The 18862-nt window shown below is 40.7% G+C and overlaps 1 protein-coding gene across 1 annotated transcript in view; it reads right to left on the bottom strand.

The window, feature by feature from the left end:
* Positions 1 to 14771, bottom strand: part of odad2 (outer dynein arm docking complex subunit 2) — a 43105-nt gene extending 28334 nt beyond the window's left edge. Inside the window, exons 1-9 of the mRNA XM_037456092.2 lie at positions 14693 to 14771; positions 13475 to 13716; positions 12995 to 13152; positions 12452 to 12647; positions 12150 to 12256; positions 11749 to 11885; positions 10542 to 10658; positions 6781 to 6995; positions 4829 to 4982 (exon numbers count right to left, since the gene is read on the bottom strand). Of these exons, the coding sequence (XP_037311989.1) occupies positions 4829 to 4982; positions 6781 to 6995; positions 10542 to 10658; positions 11749 to 11885; positions 12150 to 12256; positions 12452 to 12647; positions 12995 to 13152; positions 13475 to 13698 (1308 nt within the window). The 5' untranslated portion in view covers positions 13699 to 13716; positions 14693 to 14771. The remainder of the gene's footprint in view (positions 1 to 4828; positions 4983 to 6780; positions 6996 to 10541; positions 10659 to 11748; positions 11886 to 12149; positions 12257 to 12451; positions 12648 to 12994; positions 13153 to 13474; positions 13717 to 14692) is intronic.
* Between the last annotated feature and the right edge of the window lie 4091 nt (positions 14772 to 18862).

Here is an 18862-nt window from a genome sequence, read left to right as displayed (position 1 = left end):
TCTCTGAGCACGATGGGGCAGACAGATGCTCAAAGAAGAACTGATGCAACCACCTCTGATAGTAGGAATCAGAAAGTAGTTTGATATCTGTTCCAGTTCATGGTGAGGATATATTAACAGTAATCAATTACATATAGTACAGGTTGCTCCTTGAACATAATAAGAATTTGAAAAATTCAAAATTAGAATCAAAATACAAATTAGAAAATGTTTTGTTTTACTTGTTCTCTATACTACACTCAAACTCTCACACTCAGACACACTACGAAACTCACACCCACTTCACTTGAAGCTTATTTATTAAATTATTACCGTCATTGTAGTGCAAGTTAAGTATATGTATACACCACATGTAAATACAGCTAAATAACCAAGTGCTATGAAATTCATTTAAAATGGCATGTGTGAATTAATGCATTAGAAGCTTCTTAGTTAGCGGCGCTGGTTTAATGGATCTAGTGTCTCCCTTTACAGGCATAACAACATATGCACAAGCGCTCTAGACTACCGTGTATGACCACATTAAAAAGTACAAGACAAATATATTTGTCAACAATAACCGAAATGGGACAGAGAACAAAATACATATAAGACAACAGAAAATGAATGGTCCAAAAAAGGAGAGTAAATAAAAACGTGTCTTTAGTCTTGCTAACTGCTTTACTGTTATTAGGAAGCTAACGCTAGCTTGATCAGCTGGATGACGAGTAAAAGACAGGGACAACATGGTGCTCTCGTGTTACGTTGACTTAGTCGGCTCGGCTCTTTTCTTTTTAATTTGTGCATCTCGGCAAATCATTGAGTGACGTAATATTTATTATTGAATCGATAATAAAAATCGTTGCCAACACTTTTAATAATCTATTTTTTTTTCGATTTCATCAATTTGTTGTTGCAGCCCTAATTTGGTTCTTTAAAAATTAATTAAATATATCATTATAAACATCAGTAATCAAATTAGCACGGCTGATAAGAATGCAATTCGTCCAAAAAAACGAAAGGACAATTTGACATTTACATGGTAGTGGAACTAGAAGAATGACCAAGAGGTCACCAAAAGACTAATGATGTGGGGAACACAAATGTCCACACCAAATTAGATGGCAATCCATCCAAGAGTAGTCAAGACATTTCACTCTAAGGTTAAAACAACAAACTGTAAGTCACGAGGACTCATCTTCTAGAAACCATGAAAAATGTATCCATCTATTATGAAGATGTACAGCTCTTCCCATTAAAAAGCTTAAATATTGACCTACTAGTCGCACCACAGTGATTCATATTTATTCTCTAAGGACTCTACATATCCGTAGAACATTTTGAAGCAATACATCAATAGTTGCTAGGTTATTTTTCACTCACTATTTCACTCCGAACCACAAAGGTTCAGTATCATAGTTGTACAAAAGCAAAAGCCAGTGGATCACCGAAATCTACTCGGGACTATGAATCTTTCCAGTGGTTAAGAAGTCAGATAAGCAAGTCAGGACTAAAGGTGCTAAGGTGAGGACTAAATGTATGTTCGACTTAAAGGTTTGACATGTTGACATTGGCTTCAACAAGGGGCAGCAGAATGTGTGGAACTCTGTAACTCATAAAGCAAAACACTAATGTCAAGCAAGTGACATAAAATGTGTTAACCATAATGAATAATGACAAAGAATATGGAAAATAATACTCATTAATTACAAATGCACTGGCAGCTCATCCAGTAATGATTAAGGATAGTTGTGTAAATGTGCTTCATCATTTTGTAATGGCACAAATTAATAGAAGCAGTAGGAGCAGATGTGAGATGAGCTCAATCTTAGCCTCTTGAAGATGCTTTTCATATTTGTAATACATTTGTAAACCTGTAATGCAGATGCCTGGATCCCTATCCCCTTACTGAAATGAGGTCTTCTTCTTGTCTGGTTCCTTTGGAGCAGCAGACTGGATTCTGCAGACACAGACTGGCCAGCGTGAGCCCCCCCTTATAAATTACAACATTAAGCCCTGGGAGCAGGGATAGGGTTAAAAGTGCTGCCAGTAGTACCTTGTTGACCTTTTATTATTTTTTTCGTGGTATATATTTTGAGCCTGAGTGTTTGTTTTGGGGTGGACTACATGCCAGCAGGGCTAAGCGTGCATAGCGAGTATAAGTGCTCAGAAATATAAAAGCGAATGTCTGAAGTACTGGATTGGTGACAGATGGACTCAAGCCACTGCCAGTGCTTCATAGAGCTCACTGTACAAGGGAAGCAGTTGACTTGGCATAGGTCGAGCCACAAAGGATGCATGAGGTTTCATACTTCTCTGCAGTCTGCAGCAGACTTGGAGAGAAGGCTACTAATGACAAGAACAATTCTAATGTCCTGCTCTATAATTGACTTACTTCATATTTGACATAGGATCTCCTATAACATAAAACCTGATCACTTAACATACTTTTCTGTCAAAAATCGCGTGCAGTGAACGCTGACCAAGCATTTAGTCGGGCCTTTGGATTGAAAAGTAGCTTAAATCATGAGGAGGCAATAGTGCAATTATTCTCCCCATTAAACATTTTGTAAATTCATCACATGCACTTAAAATATAATGTGTTAATTGAGTGCATCAAAAAATGCTTTCAATATAATTAGATCTAAATTCACTACCATTGAGAAAGAGACAGGAGTAGTTTAAGTGGCGCAATTAGTGGACCGGTTGTCACTGGGGGGGGGGGGGGAACCAGGCAGCAGTACTGGGACTGCCCAGCAGAGGGGGAGCAACTTAATGAGGCTTGAACTCAATACCATGTGTGACAAGGCCCAGAGAACAACAAGCTTTGGCTTGTTGTTCTACGGTATTTACATTAAGAGTACATTTTTGGTACTAGAAACTCAATCTTGAAGCAATGGAGAAAGGCTAAGCTCACAGGGACTCTTTTGAAAAGAAGTTTAGTGAATTGTGACTGTTCAGAAAAAGATTATTAAAAGCCATCTGCTGAGCTAAAACAAAATAATCGTATTATGAACTCTCTGCATTGGAATGTCCACCAGGTAACTAGTAACATATTGTGTTTTAGACACAATATTTACATCTGGAAGAATACAAAAATTGTTGTATGTTTAGAAAGCCACAGGACGGCTTAAATGATAGCAGCTGGAGAATTTGGTCTTTTTTTTAAATGACACAAAATACTCAAATAACACCAAGCAACATTGGTTGCTCAACTTACCGCTCAAAGTCATTCAGTCCTGACTAGTAAAACAGCTCAACGCTGTACTGTGAGTGAGCTTATATCCAGTCTAGTTTTTGACTGGTTCTGTATAAAGGTTTAACTGTATATAGTATGATAAGATGACTGCTTATACTGTGGCACTGACGCGTCACAGACTGAAATTAGAACACGTCAGGATAACATTCCTCAATAAATATAATTAAAACAAAAAACAGAAGATCAATTGTCGCTTAATGAAAGTGTTCAACTTCCTAGAGTACCGATCGCTGTCTATGGTGCATGAGGAAAGGGGGGGGCGGCGGGGAATATCTCTTCTAAAATAAAACAGATATTTAACTTGGCTCATGGTAAGTTTCAGCGTCTGATGGTAATGATATTATAAAATGACTACTGGACAAACCCCATAAATAACTGTGCTGTGTGGTTTCCAGACAGAACTCCGGAACATGTTGGTTACTGCAGGGCTGCATCTCATTGGAGCAAGAACACACACACAAGCCTGCTGAAAAGCACTAAATACACAAACCAGTGAGGTTTTTCTTTTGAAATCTGAATTTGCCTCCTTCATATCATTTACATCTCCTTATTTTCCTCTCTGGAAAGCAGGAGCTGCAAGCTTCCAGAGTGGGAATTTCCTCACATTATACTGTATTTTGCTAAGCTAAAAATATCTATACAGAGATCCTAAAACGTTTACAGCAGCGTGTTCTATATAAGATTTATTCTGAACGATCTCATTTGAGCAGCCGAACATAAATCTACTAGTGAAACCTCGCTCTGTGTAAAAATATCCAATGCAAACTGTTATAACCCCCTTGAAATAACATCAACCAATTCAAAGCAGCTTTTTCGGTGTTCTTGCTGTTAAATAGAATGGGACAGCAATGCAGCGTGCCAAAGAAGAGATTCCAGTCAAAATAAAGTAAACGCAGTCTGCTCTAATCAGCGGTCCTGAATGACACTCTCCAGATAAATAGATAATAGGGAGCACTGAGTGAGAAAGGACGGACATTCAAGTCAAGCCTCAGTCAAGCCTCAGCGGCATTCCCAGCCAGTCTGGGTAAATGCAGTTTTTTTTTTTTACAATCCGCTTTTCTTTTCCTTCCACTTTTTGACAGATTAATATTCACCATATGCCCTGTCAGAAGTATCAGAGGCGCGCTTCATTTTCATTCTTCTGCGGTGAGGGCAAACAGCGCGTACAGCTGCTACAGTGCCGTCAGACAGCCCCCCCCCCCCCCCCCCCCACCCACCTTGGTGCACAATTACAACCAAAAAGGCCCCTGTCAAAAAAACAGGAACCCACAAGCCGAGGCAGCCCCTTCAATGAGCATATCCCTACGAAGCGCTGCTCAATGGAACATACATACTTTATTTAATCAGACATCTTCTTTTTGGTGACTATTTTACTTTGGCACGCTGATATGACTGACAGACAAGTTTGATTGTGTCAGTCTGGACACCATGTATTTTTTTTCTGTAGAAGCTATTCAGGACGACAGGAAAATCAGCATTGGACGCTGTGGTACCTTCTAGTTGTGGTGAGCCGTGGCCTGCAGTGGCAAAGCTCTCCGTACAAATCACTACTTTTGGGTTGGAACCAAAACGGAAAAAGCCTTCCTCTACCTTGAGGTACTTGACCAGTTTCTGTATCTGCCAGTATTCAGAAGGCAGGTCTGTGTTGCTCTCTGGATGGCGCTCGGATTGCTCCTCCTCCTCCTCACTCTCGGATGAACTCTCACTGAAAGCGTCCATTGGCACGGATCCTGCTGGGGTCTTACTGCACACAAAGAAGAAGAGATAATACTGAGCCTTTGACCGTCCATAATGATGTAGCATGCAAGACAATGCAAGGAAAGACAAAAGGAGGTAAAATATAGAGCAGTGATTCTCAACTGGTGGGTCGCGACCCAGTAGTGTGTCGCGGATCCGTTTTTAATGGCCTCTGCATGGGAAAAAATTCATCCTGTGATTTTATTTTGAAGGGACTTTTTTAATGCAGCGGAGTGTTGGTTTTTTTGCCGGCTAGTCGTTCATGTTTTGTGCCAGGTCGTGTCATGTGCCAGGTTGGGTCAAACCATTCTGATATGGGGGGAGACATTGGGTTTTTAGAATAATTAAACATCCTGAATATAAAATATAAAATTCAGCTTATGAACTTGATTTTGAATAAATTTGAGAAGTTGAGAATGTTCCTGATATAGAGTATAATATAGTGGAATCTCTTTTCCGGTGTCTTAAATGGAAAAAACAGCATGGTCATCCCACACAAGGAGAACCATTAATGATTTGGAGATTCAAGTGTCGAGTTTGAACTTTCTACTGTCTGGGCAGCAGGAAAATAAAGATTGAAATATTGTCACGGGAGGACTGGAGCCGTCATCATCATATATAGAGGGCCATTGATGCAAACAGAGGAGCAGATGGCTTTTCCAAGTTGCTCGGTGCACTTGGATAACAAAGCCCTGAAAATCGGGAACAGTGGAGCAATGAAATTTGGTATATATATATTCAGATGGGACAGCCGAGAGACAGTTTCCCATGTCCGTACAAATAGCATTGTATGCAATATGAGCAAGTGTTTTCAAGGGACAAACATGATGAACACCAAACCGATCTAGGCCATACAGACACGGACCTGAGGGGTTTGCAAGGCGTGACTGTGACTGAGTGAATAAGCCCCGGGGTCTTTATTGGATGTACGCTGACCGCTGAGCACCAAAGAATGCTATTGGTGAACAGTGGCTCGAGTCGATTTATGATGCTAGGAGTCTGTATGCATTGGCAGACTCAAGTGTGGAGACAGCTGAGGAGGTGTAGCAGCCAAGAGCCAGAGGAGGAAAAAGTCCTTTTCACGGGTTGTTCGTCAACGCAGGTTGCACTTTACACAACAAGACTTGTAATACAGAACTTCATATCAGTTCCTAAATAGTGTTGGGGGTTAACTTTTCCCATCAGAAAAATGTCAGATTCTGAAGTCCAGGCTGTTTCCTGTTGCTCTCTGGGGCACAGCTTCTTCTTTTTCTGTATTTGCCAGACTCTATCTTTTCCTATGCTCCACTAATAATGATGTGAAATAAGAGTCATTATGTCTGCTTTTATTTTTTAAATGGTTATTTTTCTAACATAATCATTATTTAACAATTCGAGACATGAGTTCAGTGGGGCACTTTTTTTTGTTTCAATTGAGATACTTTTATCCTGAGCCAGTTTCTCCTCAAATGGGTATAGTTATCACAAGTTACAGCTGCAATAGCTCAACCCTTGCTAGATCCATTTATCAATCAAAGACCATATGTGGCAGATCTTTTCCCGAACATTTCTGTTTGTAATAGGGCAGAAAGGGTCTCCACAGTGTGGACGTGTCCATTAACTTGATCCTTGTGTAATAAGGAACACTTTCACTCGCCCTAAAATGAGAAATACCACATAATTGTCTCTTTATAATGTGTGATTGCTGGTGCAGGACATGTGACTAAGGCCAAGCATCGCTGTCATCTGAAGCCATGACTAGAGGAACCCCCACCTCGCACAGTGTGCAGTAGCCTGAGGATGTTAAGGGAGGAATTATCACATACCCACGCGGGGACACAAGACCCAGATTATTCCACCTCCGACATGGTTCGTATTTCTTTCTGTCGTTTGCCTTGTTCGGCGCATGCCGCTGCCTTTCCTTCTCATGCACATTCTTTTCCTGTTGCTCGTCAGACCTCTGGGGTTGGCCTTGTTCCTCCGCATCAACCAATTCCACATGCTGGGTCTTTTGTGTTGGTGGAAGTTCTTCTTCAAAATCCTGTTGGTAAGTGGAAAAAGACAACGACCAGAGAATGAGGCGGGGGTGGGGCTCTTTTAATTTGCACTGAAATTCTAGCTGTGAAGTATCAACAGATTGATTTGTAAAGCCATCTGTTCTGTGGTAGTGCATTTCTCTGAATGATGATTATTGAAAATAAAAAATGATGTTGATGATTGACTGTGCCAAGTACTGTACTTTCCACCAACCATCTGACGTGCTGCCTTACGATACATTACACATTAATGTCTGACAACGTGTTGGCCACTTTACATTCACAGAACAGGCCTATAAGAAATGACAGAGCAGGATCACTGACACATGAAAAACATAAAATTCCCATAAAAGCTTTTTTTCAACAATATGCAGGACCTGCATAACAATTTCCATCTTTATTGAGGCTTACAAATTGAGTAACACTTTCCCAACGCTTTACACAGTGGAGGTCTCCCTCTGTTAATTGGCCCGAACAATATCAAAAAGTTTATTGTTTCTGTGCTTTCCTCCACCTAAAACCTCACAGTTTGGCACTGACAAAGTAGTGCCTTTGTGTCCCTCTTATTCACTTCTGATTTTATTTTAATTTATTTCTATTTTCAAAGTTTTGTAGGTCTTGAGAACAAACTTTACAACCTACACATTGCTCTGCAGAAACAGCTTGTCATTGGCTATTAGGGGCACAACGTTTTAAGGACAGGGAAAAATAATTAAGGTACAAGTATTTCTATGGCTTGTGTTGCCAAGCATGCCTGATCCCTTTTCCAAAGACTTGATTTTCATAAAACACAAAGTGACCTGCCATTGGAAACATACAAGTCAATTCACCCAACCACAGAGCCGCAGTCTGACTTCTTTAATTCTACTATATTTGAAAAGTCATTGTGCTGACACAGACAGGATAACTCCGTATGCCTTTGACATGCCAGGGTAAAAAGTCCTTATACAGGTGCCTCTCTGCTTCTGAAAACACGAAACGCTTTTGTAGGCAAGACCAACGCCTGCATCTGTAAACTTAAAAAATATTTTTATACCATGTGACATTCAATCCTTAGCACTTTTCTTAGTTCTTCCTTTGACTCCTAAAACCCAAGTTCCAATTATTTACATGTGCTTGTGGTAGACTGGATCTAATTACTGGATCCGTACTGATGGAAAATCACCAGGGCAGCAAATCTGAAGCCACTGGCCATAAAACATTCAAGCATGCCTCTCCTGATTATGACAGTAGACGTGGTCCATATTCATTTTTAGACGTGAATAACCAGAACAAATATCAAAACCCCGGGGAGCTTCTCTCTCTCTGTTGAGTGTCCTTTTCTTGCAAATACCCCACACGTCCAATTCCCAATCACGCTGCGATGTGAAAACAAATCTGCAACACTGAGCCGAAAGGCGAGGCGGCTTCCTACCCGGGTAGAAGGCCTTTCCTCCTCTGGCCGACTCTGCTCATTTTATTGAGGCTGTCTGATCTGATAGAGGCGTCACAGAAACTTTGCCATGGAGCTGACATGTTCCGGGATTAGCTGTTGTTATCTTTGGTTGTCACCTTTACACGTTTGGGTTACAATCAGGGAACCAAAAGCCGTGCGAGATGGTGTATCTGACAGACAACTGGCCTATGATGTATCCTCAAAATAAAACCTGAATGGATCATTTCTACAAAAGGGACCCCAGGTACATAATATGTGAATGGGATTAGATCAAGTGGAGGCGCCGGAAGATTGAAACATGTACAGGACACTGTACTGCAGTAGTCAAAGAAAGCCTTTTTACCATCTGTAATTTTAAGATTCAGCAGGGCACTATACCCTGGGACAATGACAACTTCACAGATATGATCCAAATATTAAAAAAATGCATTCATGTTTGCTTTTAGTTTTAATTTCCACAACTTTGTAACATTTAATACTATATGTGTTCTGATTCATGAAAAAATAAAAAAGTAACTGGAAGAAGATTTTCAAACAATGTTTTTCATTCCAAGAAGAAAAACGCGACCAAGAAAAAGGATCAGAGCAAAAAGAATGTCTCACTTGCCTCCCAAGGCTTCTTGTACAGATTAGGTTAGATTTAAATTTTATGATAGCACTATATGAAAGGTCAGGGGGTGAATAGCTCCTACTGAGGGGAACATGGCATTTAGTTAAAGCCACCTGGTTAATGGTAGATGGACTGTACCTGTATACAGCTTTTCTAGTCTTCCGACCACTCTAAGCGCTTTAACACTTCATCATTCACCCAAACACACTGAGGCAGTAGCTACTAAACACAGTGCCACCGGCCCGTCAACAACTAGCATTTAAACACAGTAGTCACAGCTACAGGATCAAGCATCCAACAGGAGCAATGTTGGGGATTAGTGTCTTGCCCAAGGACACAACAGGACAGCAACAGGTTAGCAGAACCTGGGATTGAACCGCCAATCTTCTGATTTGAGGACGTCGGTGCTATCCACCACCCCCAAAAATGCTGAGGTACACATTATAAAATAGATAAGTACAAACGTGCAAGTGGCAATAGAGGAAATGCCATGAAATCACAAAAGTCCTTAAGCTTGATCTTCTGGGGACTAACTGACCACATTTCATGACAGTACAAAGTAATCCTTGAATGGATAATCCCATGGGACAATTTAATAAGTGGTTTGGTTTTGTAAAAAAAAAAAATTTTGTTTTGAAGGCACTTTCACGTGCACTACAGTTCTGCACAATCATCTAGCCCGTTATTTTGGGAAAAATCCATCTGTGTCAATCAAGCTGACATCTGTAAACTATATAAATCAGACGGTTGTACTTTCGATCTTTCTTTGAGGGCCTGTCCTTACACATACACTTTTCAGAATCTTATTTATTCTTTATTTCACAGAAAATGACAGCAAGTGGAAACATCTAAACTATGATTCTTTGAGGACACAAAAATCGATTTAAAGCCGGCAATGAGGGGAATGCGGCCTGTAGATGTTTCAATGATGCCACATTTTCCAACGAACATCAGCTTGAATGAGAAAAAAAACACCAAAAAGATCAGATTTTTAAATGATTAACAGATTTTTGGAGCGCAGCTGGAATCTATTATTGAGGCGATTTGTTATGTCGTCAAATTAATGAAACAGGAAATAGCACTACTGAATAAATCACGCGCACTGCAGTGTCTGGAAACGAGCGCCGGTGTCTGTCTGTCTGTCTGTATGTGTGTGTTTCGGGGGGGAAGGGGGTCTGTTGGGTGCTATGGGGCTGTGCTGTTTTGATGTTGGAACACGGAGAAGGTCGGATTCAGAAAAGTCTTCACCACAGTGACAACCAGACACTAGCTCACTAGCCCGGAGCAGCACAGACACTGATTACACAAACCTGACTCTGTTTACGCCCAAGAGTCATATGCCCTGGGCCATCATATCAGAGGTTTTGGAGAGAAGGACCCTGTTTGTGGGACAAAGAGGCATTTCAAAACCCACATGTTCCAGCTATGAGAGCTAGGACTTGAGGCTACAAACAAGGAGGCCTTAATCAGCTGATGATAAATGCATCTGCCCGTGTTCCCCAGTACCTGCTTGTTTGCGTTCTCTGCAAAATGTGGTGATGTGCTTTTCAGAAGGGCTCTGAGGTCTTTGAACACATCACTAGTTTGCTCGAAGCCAATCTCCTCCCCTTCCCGGTTTATACCCTGTGAAAAGAAAAAAAAATCTTCATTAATTCCGAAAAACCACAAATATAATTTGACCCACATGTCGACTGGAATAGCTGAGGTTAGAAAGCTCGGAGAATTTCCAGGCCGCCTCCACGAGGAAGTGTAAAAATGTAAACCGCTGAATTAGGTCTAAGACACAACTGCTCTTTGAGGTTTTGTTTGCATCAACGTCACCCATTGGGGGTTCTAGGTTATACTTTTTTCACCTTAGCCGAACCATTTCCAGGTGAAGAAACAGCGGCAGGAAACTTATGTCTTGTCACAATGTCAGAGACAAGTGAAAGGTGCAGCAGCATGCAAAATCCTCTCTTAGAAATGACTTAATGCCAACACATTAAGATTCAGGGAGTTGGGGAAGTATTTGGAAGCTCCGCATGAAATAGCCAGCGTAAGGATTATTTTGCGGAAAACAATAATTTGAGGTGTGATCATGAGTAAAGCATTTCTTATGCTACAAACAACATTAGAAAATGATAATTGTGTATTTGTCTTTGTGTTGCTTTCTAAACTATTATGGTTTTCAAACTAGTATTTTCAACTTGTTTAAAGTTATTGGTGATCTTCACAGGTCCCGTGGCTGAAGATGATGGATGCAGAATGCCACTGTGCTCTACATTCTATTAGTGGGGGTGGTTTTATCTGTGGTTATTTATATACATTTGATACATTATCTTGGAGACCAGTGCACTTGTCTAAATACAGCATACAGCCTGAACAATGTAATGGGGAACTTGTTTGCTAAAATATCTTTTCATAATGCCCCCGTCCACAGCAGTACATTACATAGCTTCTCCAGCGGTCCTATGGCCTGCTTCTCCAGACTGGGGGTGTGCTGACCGTAATTTACTGCAGGTCAAACACTGACAATGGATAAGCCCCTCTAACCCCTCTTTAAAAACTGCCAAACTATCCCGGTAATTGACTGCACAGTGACGGATGGGCCAGAAATAATTTTTCAAAAGGTAACTTCCAAGAATATCTCCTCACAAAGAACAAAACGAAACAATATTAGGCTGTCTGTTGCAGCTGATCCAAAGTCACCAGTGCTTTATCTTCCTAATCTTACCCCATTGAGAAAAACTCCAGCTGTGCTGCAGGTGATGTAGAGGGTCTCGGTGTCACAAGGCTCGATCACAAGGTAGCAAATCTCATTAAGGGCCTGTCTCCACGGAGGTGCACGGCAGCCGTTTGAAAATACATAATCTAAAAGAAAAGCAAGGAACAGATGGCAATTGGACAAATCTCCACAGACAACTTAATACAATGTAAAGTAGCCTGACAGTTACAACAAGTTTGTCTCCAAAGGAAGAAGGAAACTGTACTGTACTGTACTGAACTGGAATCTGACAAACAAAATGACTTCCACGTCTTCTGTGGCAGCCGAACACAGACTTATTTTATTCTCCTGAATATCCAGTTTAATTAGAGATCGCTTTAGTTGCGGTAAAAAGAAGAGATGATTCAAACCTGATGTGTATCGAACCGACTTTAACACCCTCTTTTCCCCCTCGCTGGAGTGCCGTTTCAACATCTCCACTTCATTCCTCACTGCGCCGGGGTCCAGCCCGTCTCGTCTGGGAGGAAGATGTAGAAAAACAAAACAAAACAAAAATCCAGTTTGTCTCATTCATTCATTTATTCAACCCGCTGCTTCTCCCATGCATGGTGCAAGGACACCGGTTTGGTCTGAGTGGGAAGAGGCCGACGGTGAGGATGCATAGAGGATACGGTTGAATGCTGATAGAGATGAAGAATGAAAGAGCCCCTACCCGTCCATGTCTTTGAGGCACTTGCTGAGAAGCTGCTTATCCAAATCTTGGAGCAAAAGGAACAGCTTGACCTTGATGTCCTTGCTTTGATCTTCCTCTTTCTCTTCGTCCACCAGCCCATCTGTGTGAGCATCTGCTTTCTCCAGAATGCTATCAAGGCTGGGACCGAGAATCTTAACTACAGGGTCTCTATTTTCTGAAAAATGAAAGAGGTTGGTCTTAGCAATTCTTTAAGTTCAGAGGCCGATCCCGTCTGGGTTTTTTTTTTAACAAAACACTACAATGTGCCTCTGTTTTTACACACAAGTTTTTTCTTACAAACTAATCCAACATTTTAATTTTTTTTCTTAAATACATTCACTATGTATTCCTGTCATTATCTTATCTTTTAGCAACTGTAAAGTAAATGCATGTATGTAATGAATTACCAACGGCAGTATAATTGCACGATTGGAAAGAGTGACTAGAAGGACAAGCATATTTCTGTGGTTTATGGAGGCATGTTGGTAGCTGGAAATCTCAGCATGTTGTCATCATGCTCACCTTCTAGACATGCTTGAACTTCTTCCATCCTCTTATTATCTGCCAGATGAAGTAGTTTAGAGAGCTGGCTGAAGCTGCGCACGCATACAGTCGGAGGGGAGAGCTGCAACAATGGACGCCCTTTGTTGTCTTTCTCGGGGGACTGTACATCCAAGTCACTGAAGGAAAAACAAAACAATAAAAATATCAGTTTATTACTTCATTTTTATTTATTTAACCTATACATGTCAACACTTTTTTTTCTCTGCACCTTTCCAAGCTACGGGACATAAATCAGACACTGAATGTAGACCAGAACTTCTGATGAAATTAAATGTACTGTACCCAGTCTAACAGAACTTGAAAAACAAATTAATTAATAGAGCGGTCAACTGCTTTGAGTAGACACTGTAAAATACATTTGGACACCATGGTGACAGCATATTCTGCACAGGTACGTAACACTTGCCAACCGGCAGCCTGCCTCGTGATTACACCAACCTTATGTCATAGTCTGTTTTGAAATCAGATGCCACTAAAGCGGTACTCCACTGGAGAGGCTCCTCAAACACATGCTCCGCCTCCTGTGGATGTTGGGAGCTGAACTGCTCCACAAAGCGCAGGACCTCTTTCAACAAGGACACGTTCATTGGCGTGGGCGCAAGTTTTCCAGCATCAGAAGTGGCCGTGGTCCACTGTGCTGCCCTCGTCAGTGATAAGCCCATGGCACCAGATGGGATATTCTGAAATATTAATAACATTATCTTAAACAGTGTGTGACTAATGCCTTATTCCTTTACTCAAATTTGACGTTCAAACCACTTCGGCCGCTGTCTACCATGTGGAGAAACTAATAAAACACTAATTTAGATTTAGTATATTTAGTACATTTCAAAGATAAAAAAGGAATTGCTTCATTGACCAAAGTAAAATGAATCTGCAACTAAGGTTAGCTACTTTGATAATGCTTCCCAAGTCTCATTAGATAGTGAACTGAATTATTTTGGGCTGTGAATGAAAATAAGCTTTCTACAGATGTCACCTCTGGGTTAAGGGAAACTAACAACTCAAATGATAAATAGAAAGAATAGATGTCAGATTAATTGATATGAATGATAACAAATTATAATAATAATAATAATAATTTGTTGCAGCCCTTACCCCAGACATTATCAAAATGAATCAAGCTATGCATAATATGTGTGGAATTTTTGCTCATACCATAAAGCCTGTCATACTGGTATTTATGTGACAGATCTGTATATACTGCTATGGTCCCGAGAGGTTTAAGATCTTCAAAATGGGTCAACGGGTCATTAAAAGGTTTGGAAAATGCATTACCTTAAATCCTAATTTTGTGTCTTTTTACAGTATTTAAAGTATTTCTAACAGAACTATAACTTCAGCCTTTTGCTACTGTTTTTTGTATTACCTTTGCTCAGACAACAGACCTAGCTGGGTATTTTCTCAAGTACACCTGCTTATACGGAGGGATAAATAACGTTGCAACATTAAATCAACGTCGACGTTTAAACGGAACACCAAACGCTATAACAAGCCTTAGCTAACGTTAGCCCCTTTAGCAAAGCAGATACAGCCTGGAGCTAACGTTAACCTTAGTACAACCCTTTTAAAACCCTCACCGATAACAAATGCATTACGTACGTAAATTATTGCGCCATTTATTACGTTATATGTGTACATTAAAGGTAAACTTACCCAGTAAGCTTCTTTCAAGCCTTTTTTCTAATTCAAAACTCCCGACAGTTTACTCTGGTTGGTGTCTATGGAAACCACAAGCTCGACACGCCCCCGTCGGTTGCTATGAAACATCCAAATAAAACGGAACGAGAGATAGGTCAAAATGACGAAACGCAAACTGTTTAAATGAAATCCGTAAAAAAATCATATAATCCGTATATGAGCCCTTTAATAACCGACTAGGATTTACATGACCTCTGAACAAACAATGTGGAGTAATACAACAAAGACAATCTGTGGGGGGGTTTCACATTCTCAAATAATGTGTGCAGTGAAATTCAGAATGGGTGAAATATATGCAATATACAATGTAGGAACATTTCTCCATATACATTAATATGATGAGTATATGAGCACTAACCAATTGCAAACTACCTGTGTGAGATGTATCTTTGGATATGAGGCGAAACTCTAAAATGTGAAAGTTAAAGGTTCACATAATTATTAAAATATTTGTATGACTGCATATTTGAGAGCCTATTTCCTCTCTCACTACTGGTTTTGCAATGTCCTACAGACAAACATTGGCTGTTGAAAATAGTCTATTTGGGTGCATATGCTCTATTTAGACACTGAAAATAATTTCACCTAATTTAAAGTATATAACCATGTGTTGATAGTCTTTCCCTGTCAATAATAAGGCAATAACAAGAAGAATAAAAAGTTTAAAAAGCCCCTGATAAATGAGATATCTTAATGTGTAATTAAATCCAACTTTTTATCGCTGTTTAATTAGCACAATACCTTTCCAAATGCATTCAAAGTGGACAATGATACCTGCTTTACATGCATCGTGGCATATGATGAGAATAATTCTAAAAGTAAGAGTAAGGCAATGCTCAATTGAAGGCAGCTTGAATGATATCAAGCATTCTCGCTGACAAATGGCTCATAACTGGGATGCAGACATCTTTTCATTCAAAGATTTAACCCCTTTCCTCCTAAAGAACAAATTTGTGTCATTGTTATCTTCTTGCAGGTGACTGCACATTATGTCCTGAGGCTGACTGGCAGACAGCGTATCTCAAGGCTAGGTGAAAACCACTCATTTCCTCTTCTACTTGCCTGGTCTTTCACACTGTCTGTCAGTGTGCCCGTCAGTGTGCCTGGCGCGCATTGCGGCACAACTGGTGGAACTACTTTGTCTTACAAACCGCTGGGTTAAGTTGGACTGAGTATGCATGTAAATCAATCCCCAAGGTCCCCCCTGGTTGAGAAGAGAGAGAGTAGCTGATCTCTAGCATCAAGAGAGATCCCTCTAGATGTTGTTGTTGTTCTTAGAGGAGTTGATTTATGAGTTTGTCTGACTACCATTGAGTTTTTTAAATTTTTTATTTGGAATTAGGAGGAAAGCTTTCTCCTCTAAATCAAGAAGCATTAGGACTGGGATGTGGTCTTGGATCTAACATGAAGTATATGTGCATCTGCGTGTGTCAGTTTGCCAACCTGGGATGCAGGGAAGAACAAAGCAAAGTAGGAAAAAGAAAAGGGAAGGAAAACAGGATAAACAAGGGTCGTAATACTACTAACCCGAGGTCTCATTAGCGAGCCTAATTGCCTTTGGTTAAAGGGGATCAAATTAAACACTTTCCCCCGGCCTCTGCCTTTCATAAAGTAAAACAAATAAGCTCCCAGCTCAAGAAGCACCTGGTCGCTCTTTAGATGTTCTCTGATTCAAACTTAATACGGCATAATAAACATAACGGCTCGCCATGCTTTTTTCTCCACTCGCTGATTGAAGGCCACGGAAACCCCGCCGATGACGCACTCAGAAAGGTACCAGCCCGGTCTCTTCACACGTGGACATCAACATGGCATCCGCTCGCAGTGTGTCCAAATCTCCACAGCTCTTGATTAACACCTTGAGTAAACACACACAAACGCTGTGCATGAACAACAGTGATAATAGAGAGTGCAGGGGGCGCCTGCTGTTTGTGGTTTGTAAGGAACTAGCGTATCTCCTCTAAGCCTTTTTTTTTTACTTCTGCTGTCAGGCATGGGCATCCAAAGAAGTCCGATGTTTTTTCAGGCTCGTACTCCTTGCGGCCGTGCTGTCGAAGCAACAAAAGTAACCAGGCGACACCGGTCATCCTAACAGGCACCTAGGAGATGTGTCGCACTTATCCATGTAGGCTTTTAAAAATAGACAACAGTAAAAGTGAGGCTAACAAGAGGCTTTGACCACATCCCATGGTTGTAAAAAGCCTCTCATTTCCTATAGGCCTATGTGTTTTTAGGCACGGAAAGTAACGGGCGTAGTGCTTTTAAATGAGATTCATTTTTGTGAGGGTCAAGAATCTGCCGTACAACCTCCTTCCCAGAGAAGTCCAAGTCACTTCTGACACGGTTATCTTTGTTGTTTTTTTAATCTGATGGGCAGCAATGAGATCATTCGGTCGTTACAAGTGATTGTTTGAAGAGGCCCTTGCCAATGGAAACTCAAACTGCAAAAAGCAGTAACGGAAGCAGGGACAGTAGCGCCAAAGAAAACTGAAACTAATTATTCCTCATATACACACCGAGCATTAGAAATATCTCCGCATTAACCATTGTTTTATGTTTTTTAAGATTTGTTCACGACAAGAAATTTGATCAAAATTTGTTCTAAATGAGTCTCTGCATGCATAACCTGACACTGCTGGGAATATCTTTTTATACAACGGTATCATTGGTTGAGCTTCTTATGGACATGAACCTGCAATTGTGGTTTTGTCAAATACTGTACAGTATGTTTTTCAAGTGGCGATCTCTTAGTGCCAGGGCTTTCTTTGGAGTGGACGGACGCTCGTCAAATATAGAAGCAACTAAAGATTTATGGCCATTGCAGCCAATGACAACGTCTACATCTACATGACCTAAAACACATTTAATTTGTTTTGGTTGCAATTCTGCAAGGCAACATTTGGCTCCAGTTGGGAAATCGTCAAGGCTTTTATGTGTTTCCAGAAAAGCTGAGTAAGCAGATGTGACCACAAAACGTATCTTAGAGAAGAAAAGTCATGTCACTGTTAACTGTATGATACAGTGTTGGCTTTAAATAGTAGGTTGTCATTAAACGTTTGAAATAGAAAATAGGAAGCCTTGCTAACAACATGGATGTCACGAACAGATTGAAGCCGGAGAGAAACAGCTGTGTGCTGCTTCAAAACAGAACAGATATAAGATATACATAAGCATGATTTTCAACATTTTCGTTGGCTATACATGCGCCCCCTGTATTGACCAATTGGAGGCCTTTTTTGTTCCAGGGATTTTAAAACTAATGGCCTGGTAATGTAAAGGAACTGGTTCAAGCTCCATTTCTGCAATGCAAACAAACCAAAGTGGGGACCAGAAGGAAAGATTTCATCATACTGGGCCTGAGTACAACCCCCCCTCTCGGCTTTCATGATGTTAATGTGGTTTCCTACCCTAGTGCACTTGCATCACAATCTAAGAGACATTTGTCCCTGCAGTGTAGAACAGCCAGCCAGTTGTAAGATCCGCTACGTACAAGTCAGAGTTTTCCATGAGCATTATGCTTACAAATGATTTTCATTTGGAGACAATGCCTAGAACAATTTATCCCCCAAGCCTGTGCAATGTTAACGATTAGGCCGGCATGTGCCACGCTTCGTTGAGAAATGCCTTTGCAATTTTACTAGTCGACTGAAGGCGACAAGTTGAATAGAACATCACATTCTATAACGCAATCCACAACAGTGTTTTGTTCCAGTTAATTCAATTCATTTTATTTTGTAAAGCCCAAAATCACAAATTACAAATTTCCCTCAGAGGGCTTTACAGTCTGTACACATGCAACATCCTTTGTCCCGAAACCCTCACATCAGCAAATTCCCCCCTAAAAAAACCTTCGATGGGGAAAAAAGGGAAGAAACCTTAGGGAGAATGTCAGAGGAGGGATCCCTCTTCTGGGATGGACAGACTGCAATGGATGTCATGTGTAAAGATTGAACAACTTAAAAGATGTACAAGACATTCAATCCCAGAAATGTTTCAAATATTGCTAGTATTAAGTCAGGTGTACAGCAGGACCACTGCAAGGACTACCACGATCAGATTTAACCACCACCCAAAGAAGCCTGTGGGGAGGGAAAGCACAAAGATTTCAGGAAAGAAGCATAGTGG

This window comes from Pungitius pungitius, chromosome 19 (genome assembly GCF_949316345.1).
Source record: "Pungitius pungitius chromosome 19, fPunPun2.1, whole genome shotgun sequence".
Lineage (NCBI taxonomy): Eukaryota > Metazoa > Chordata > Actinopteri > Perciformes > Gasterosteidae > Pungitius > Pungitius pungitius.
The sequence above is the reverse complement of the archived record's forward strand: the minus strand, read 5'-3'. Positions and strand labels throughout refer to the sequence as shown.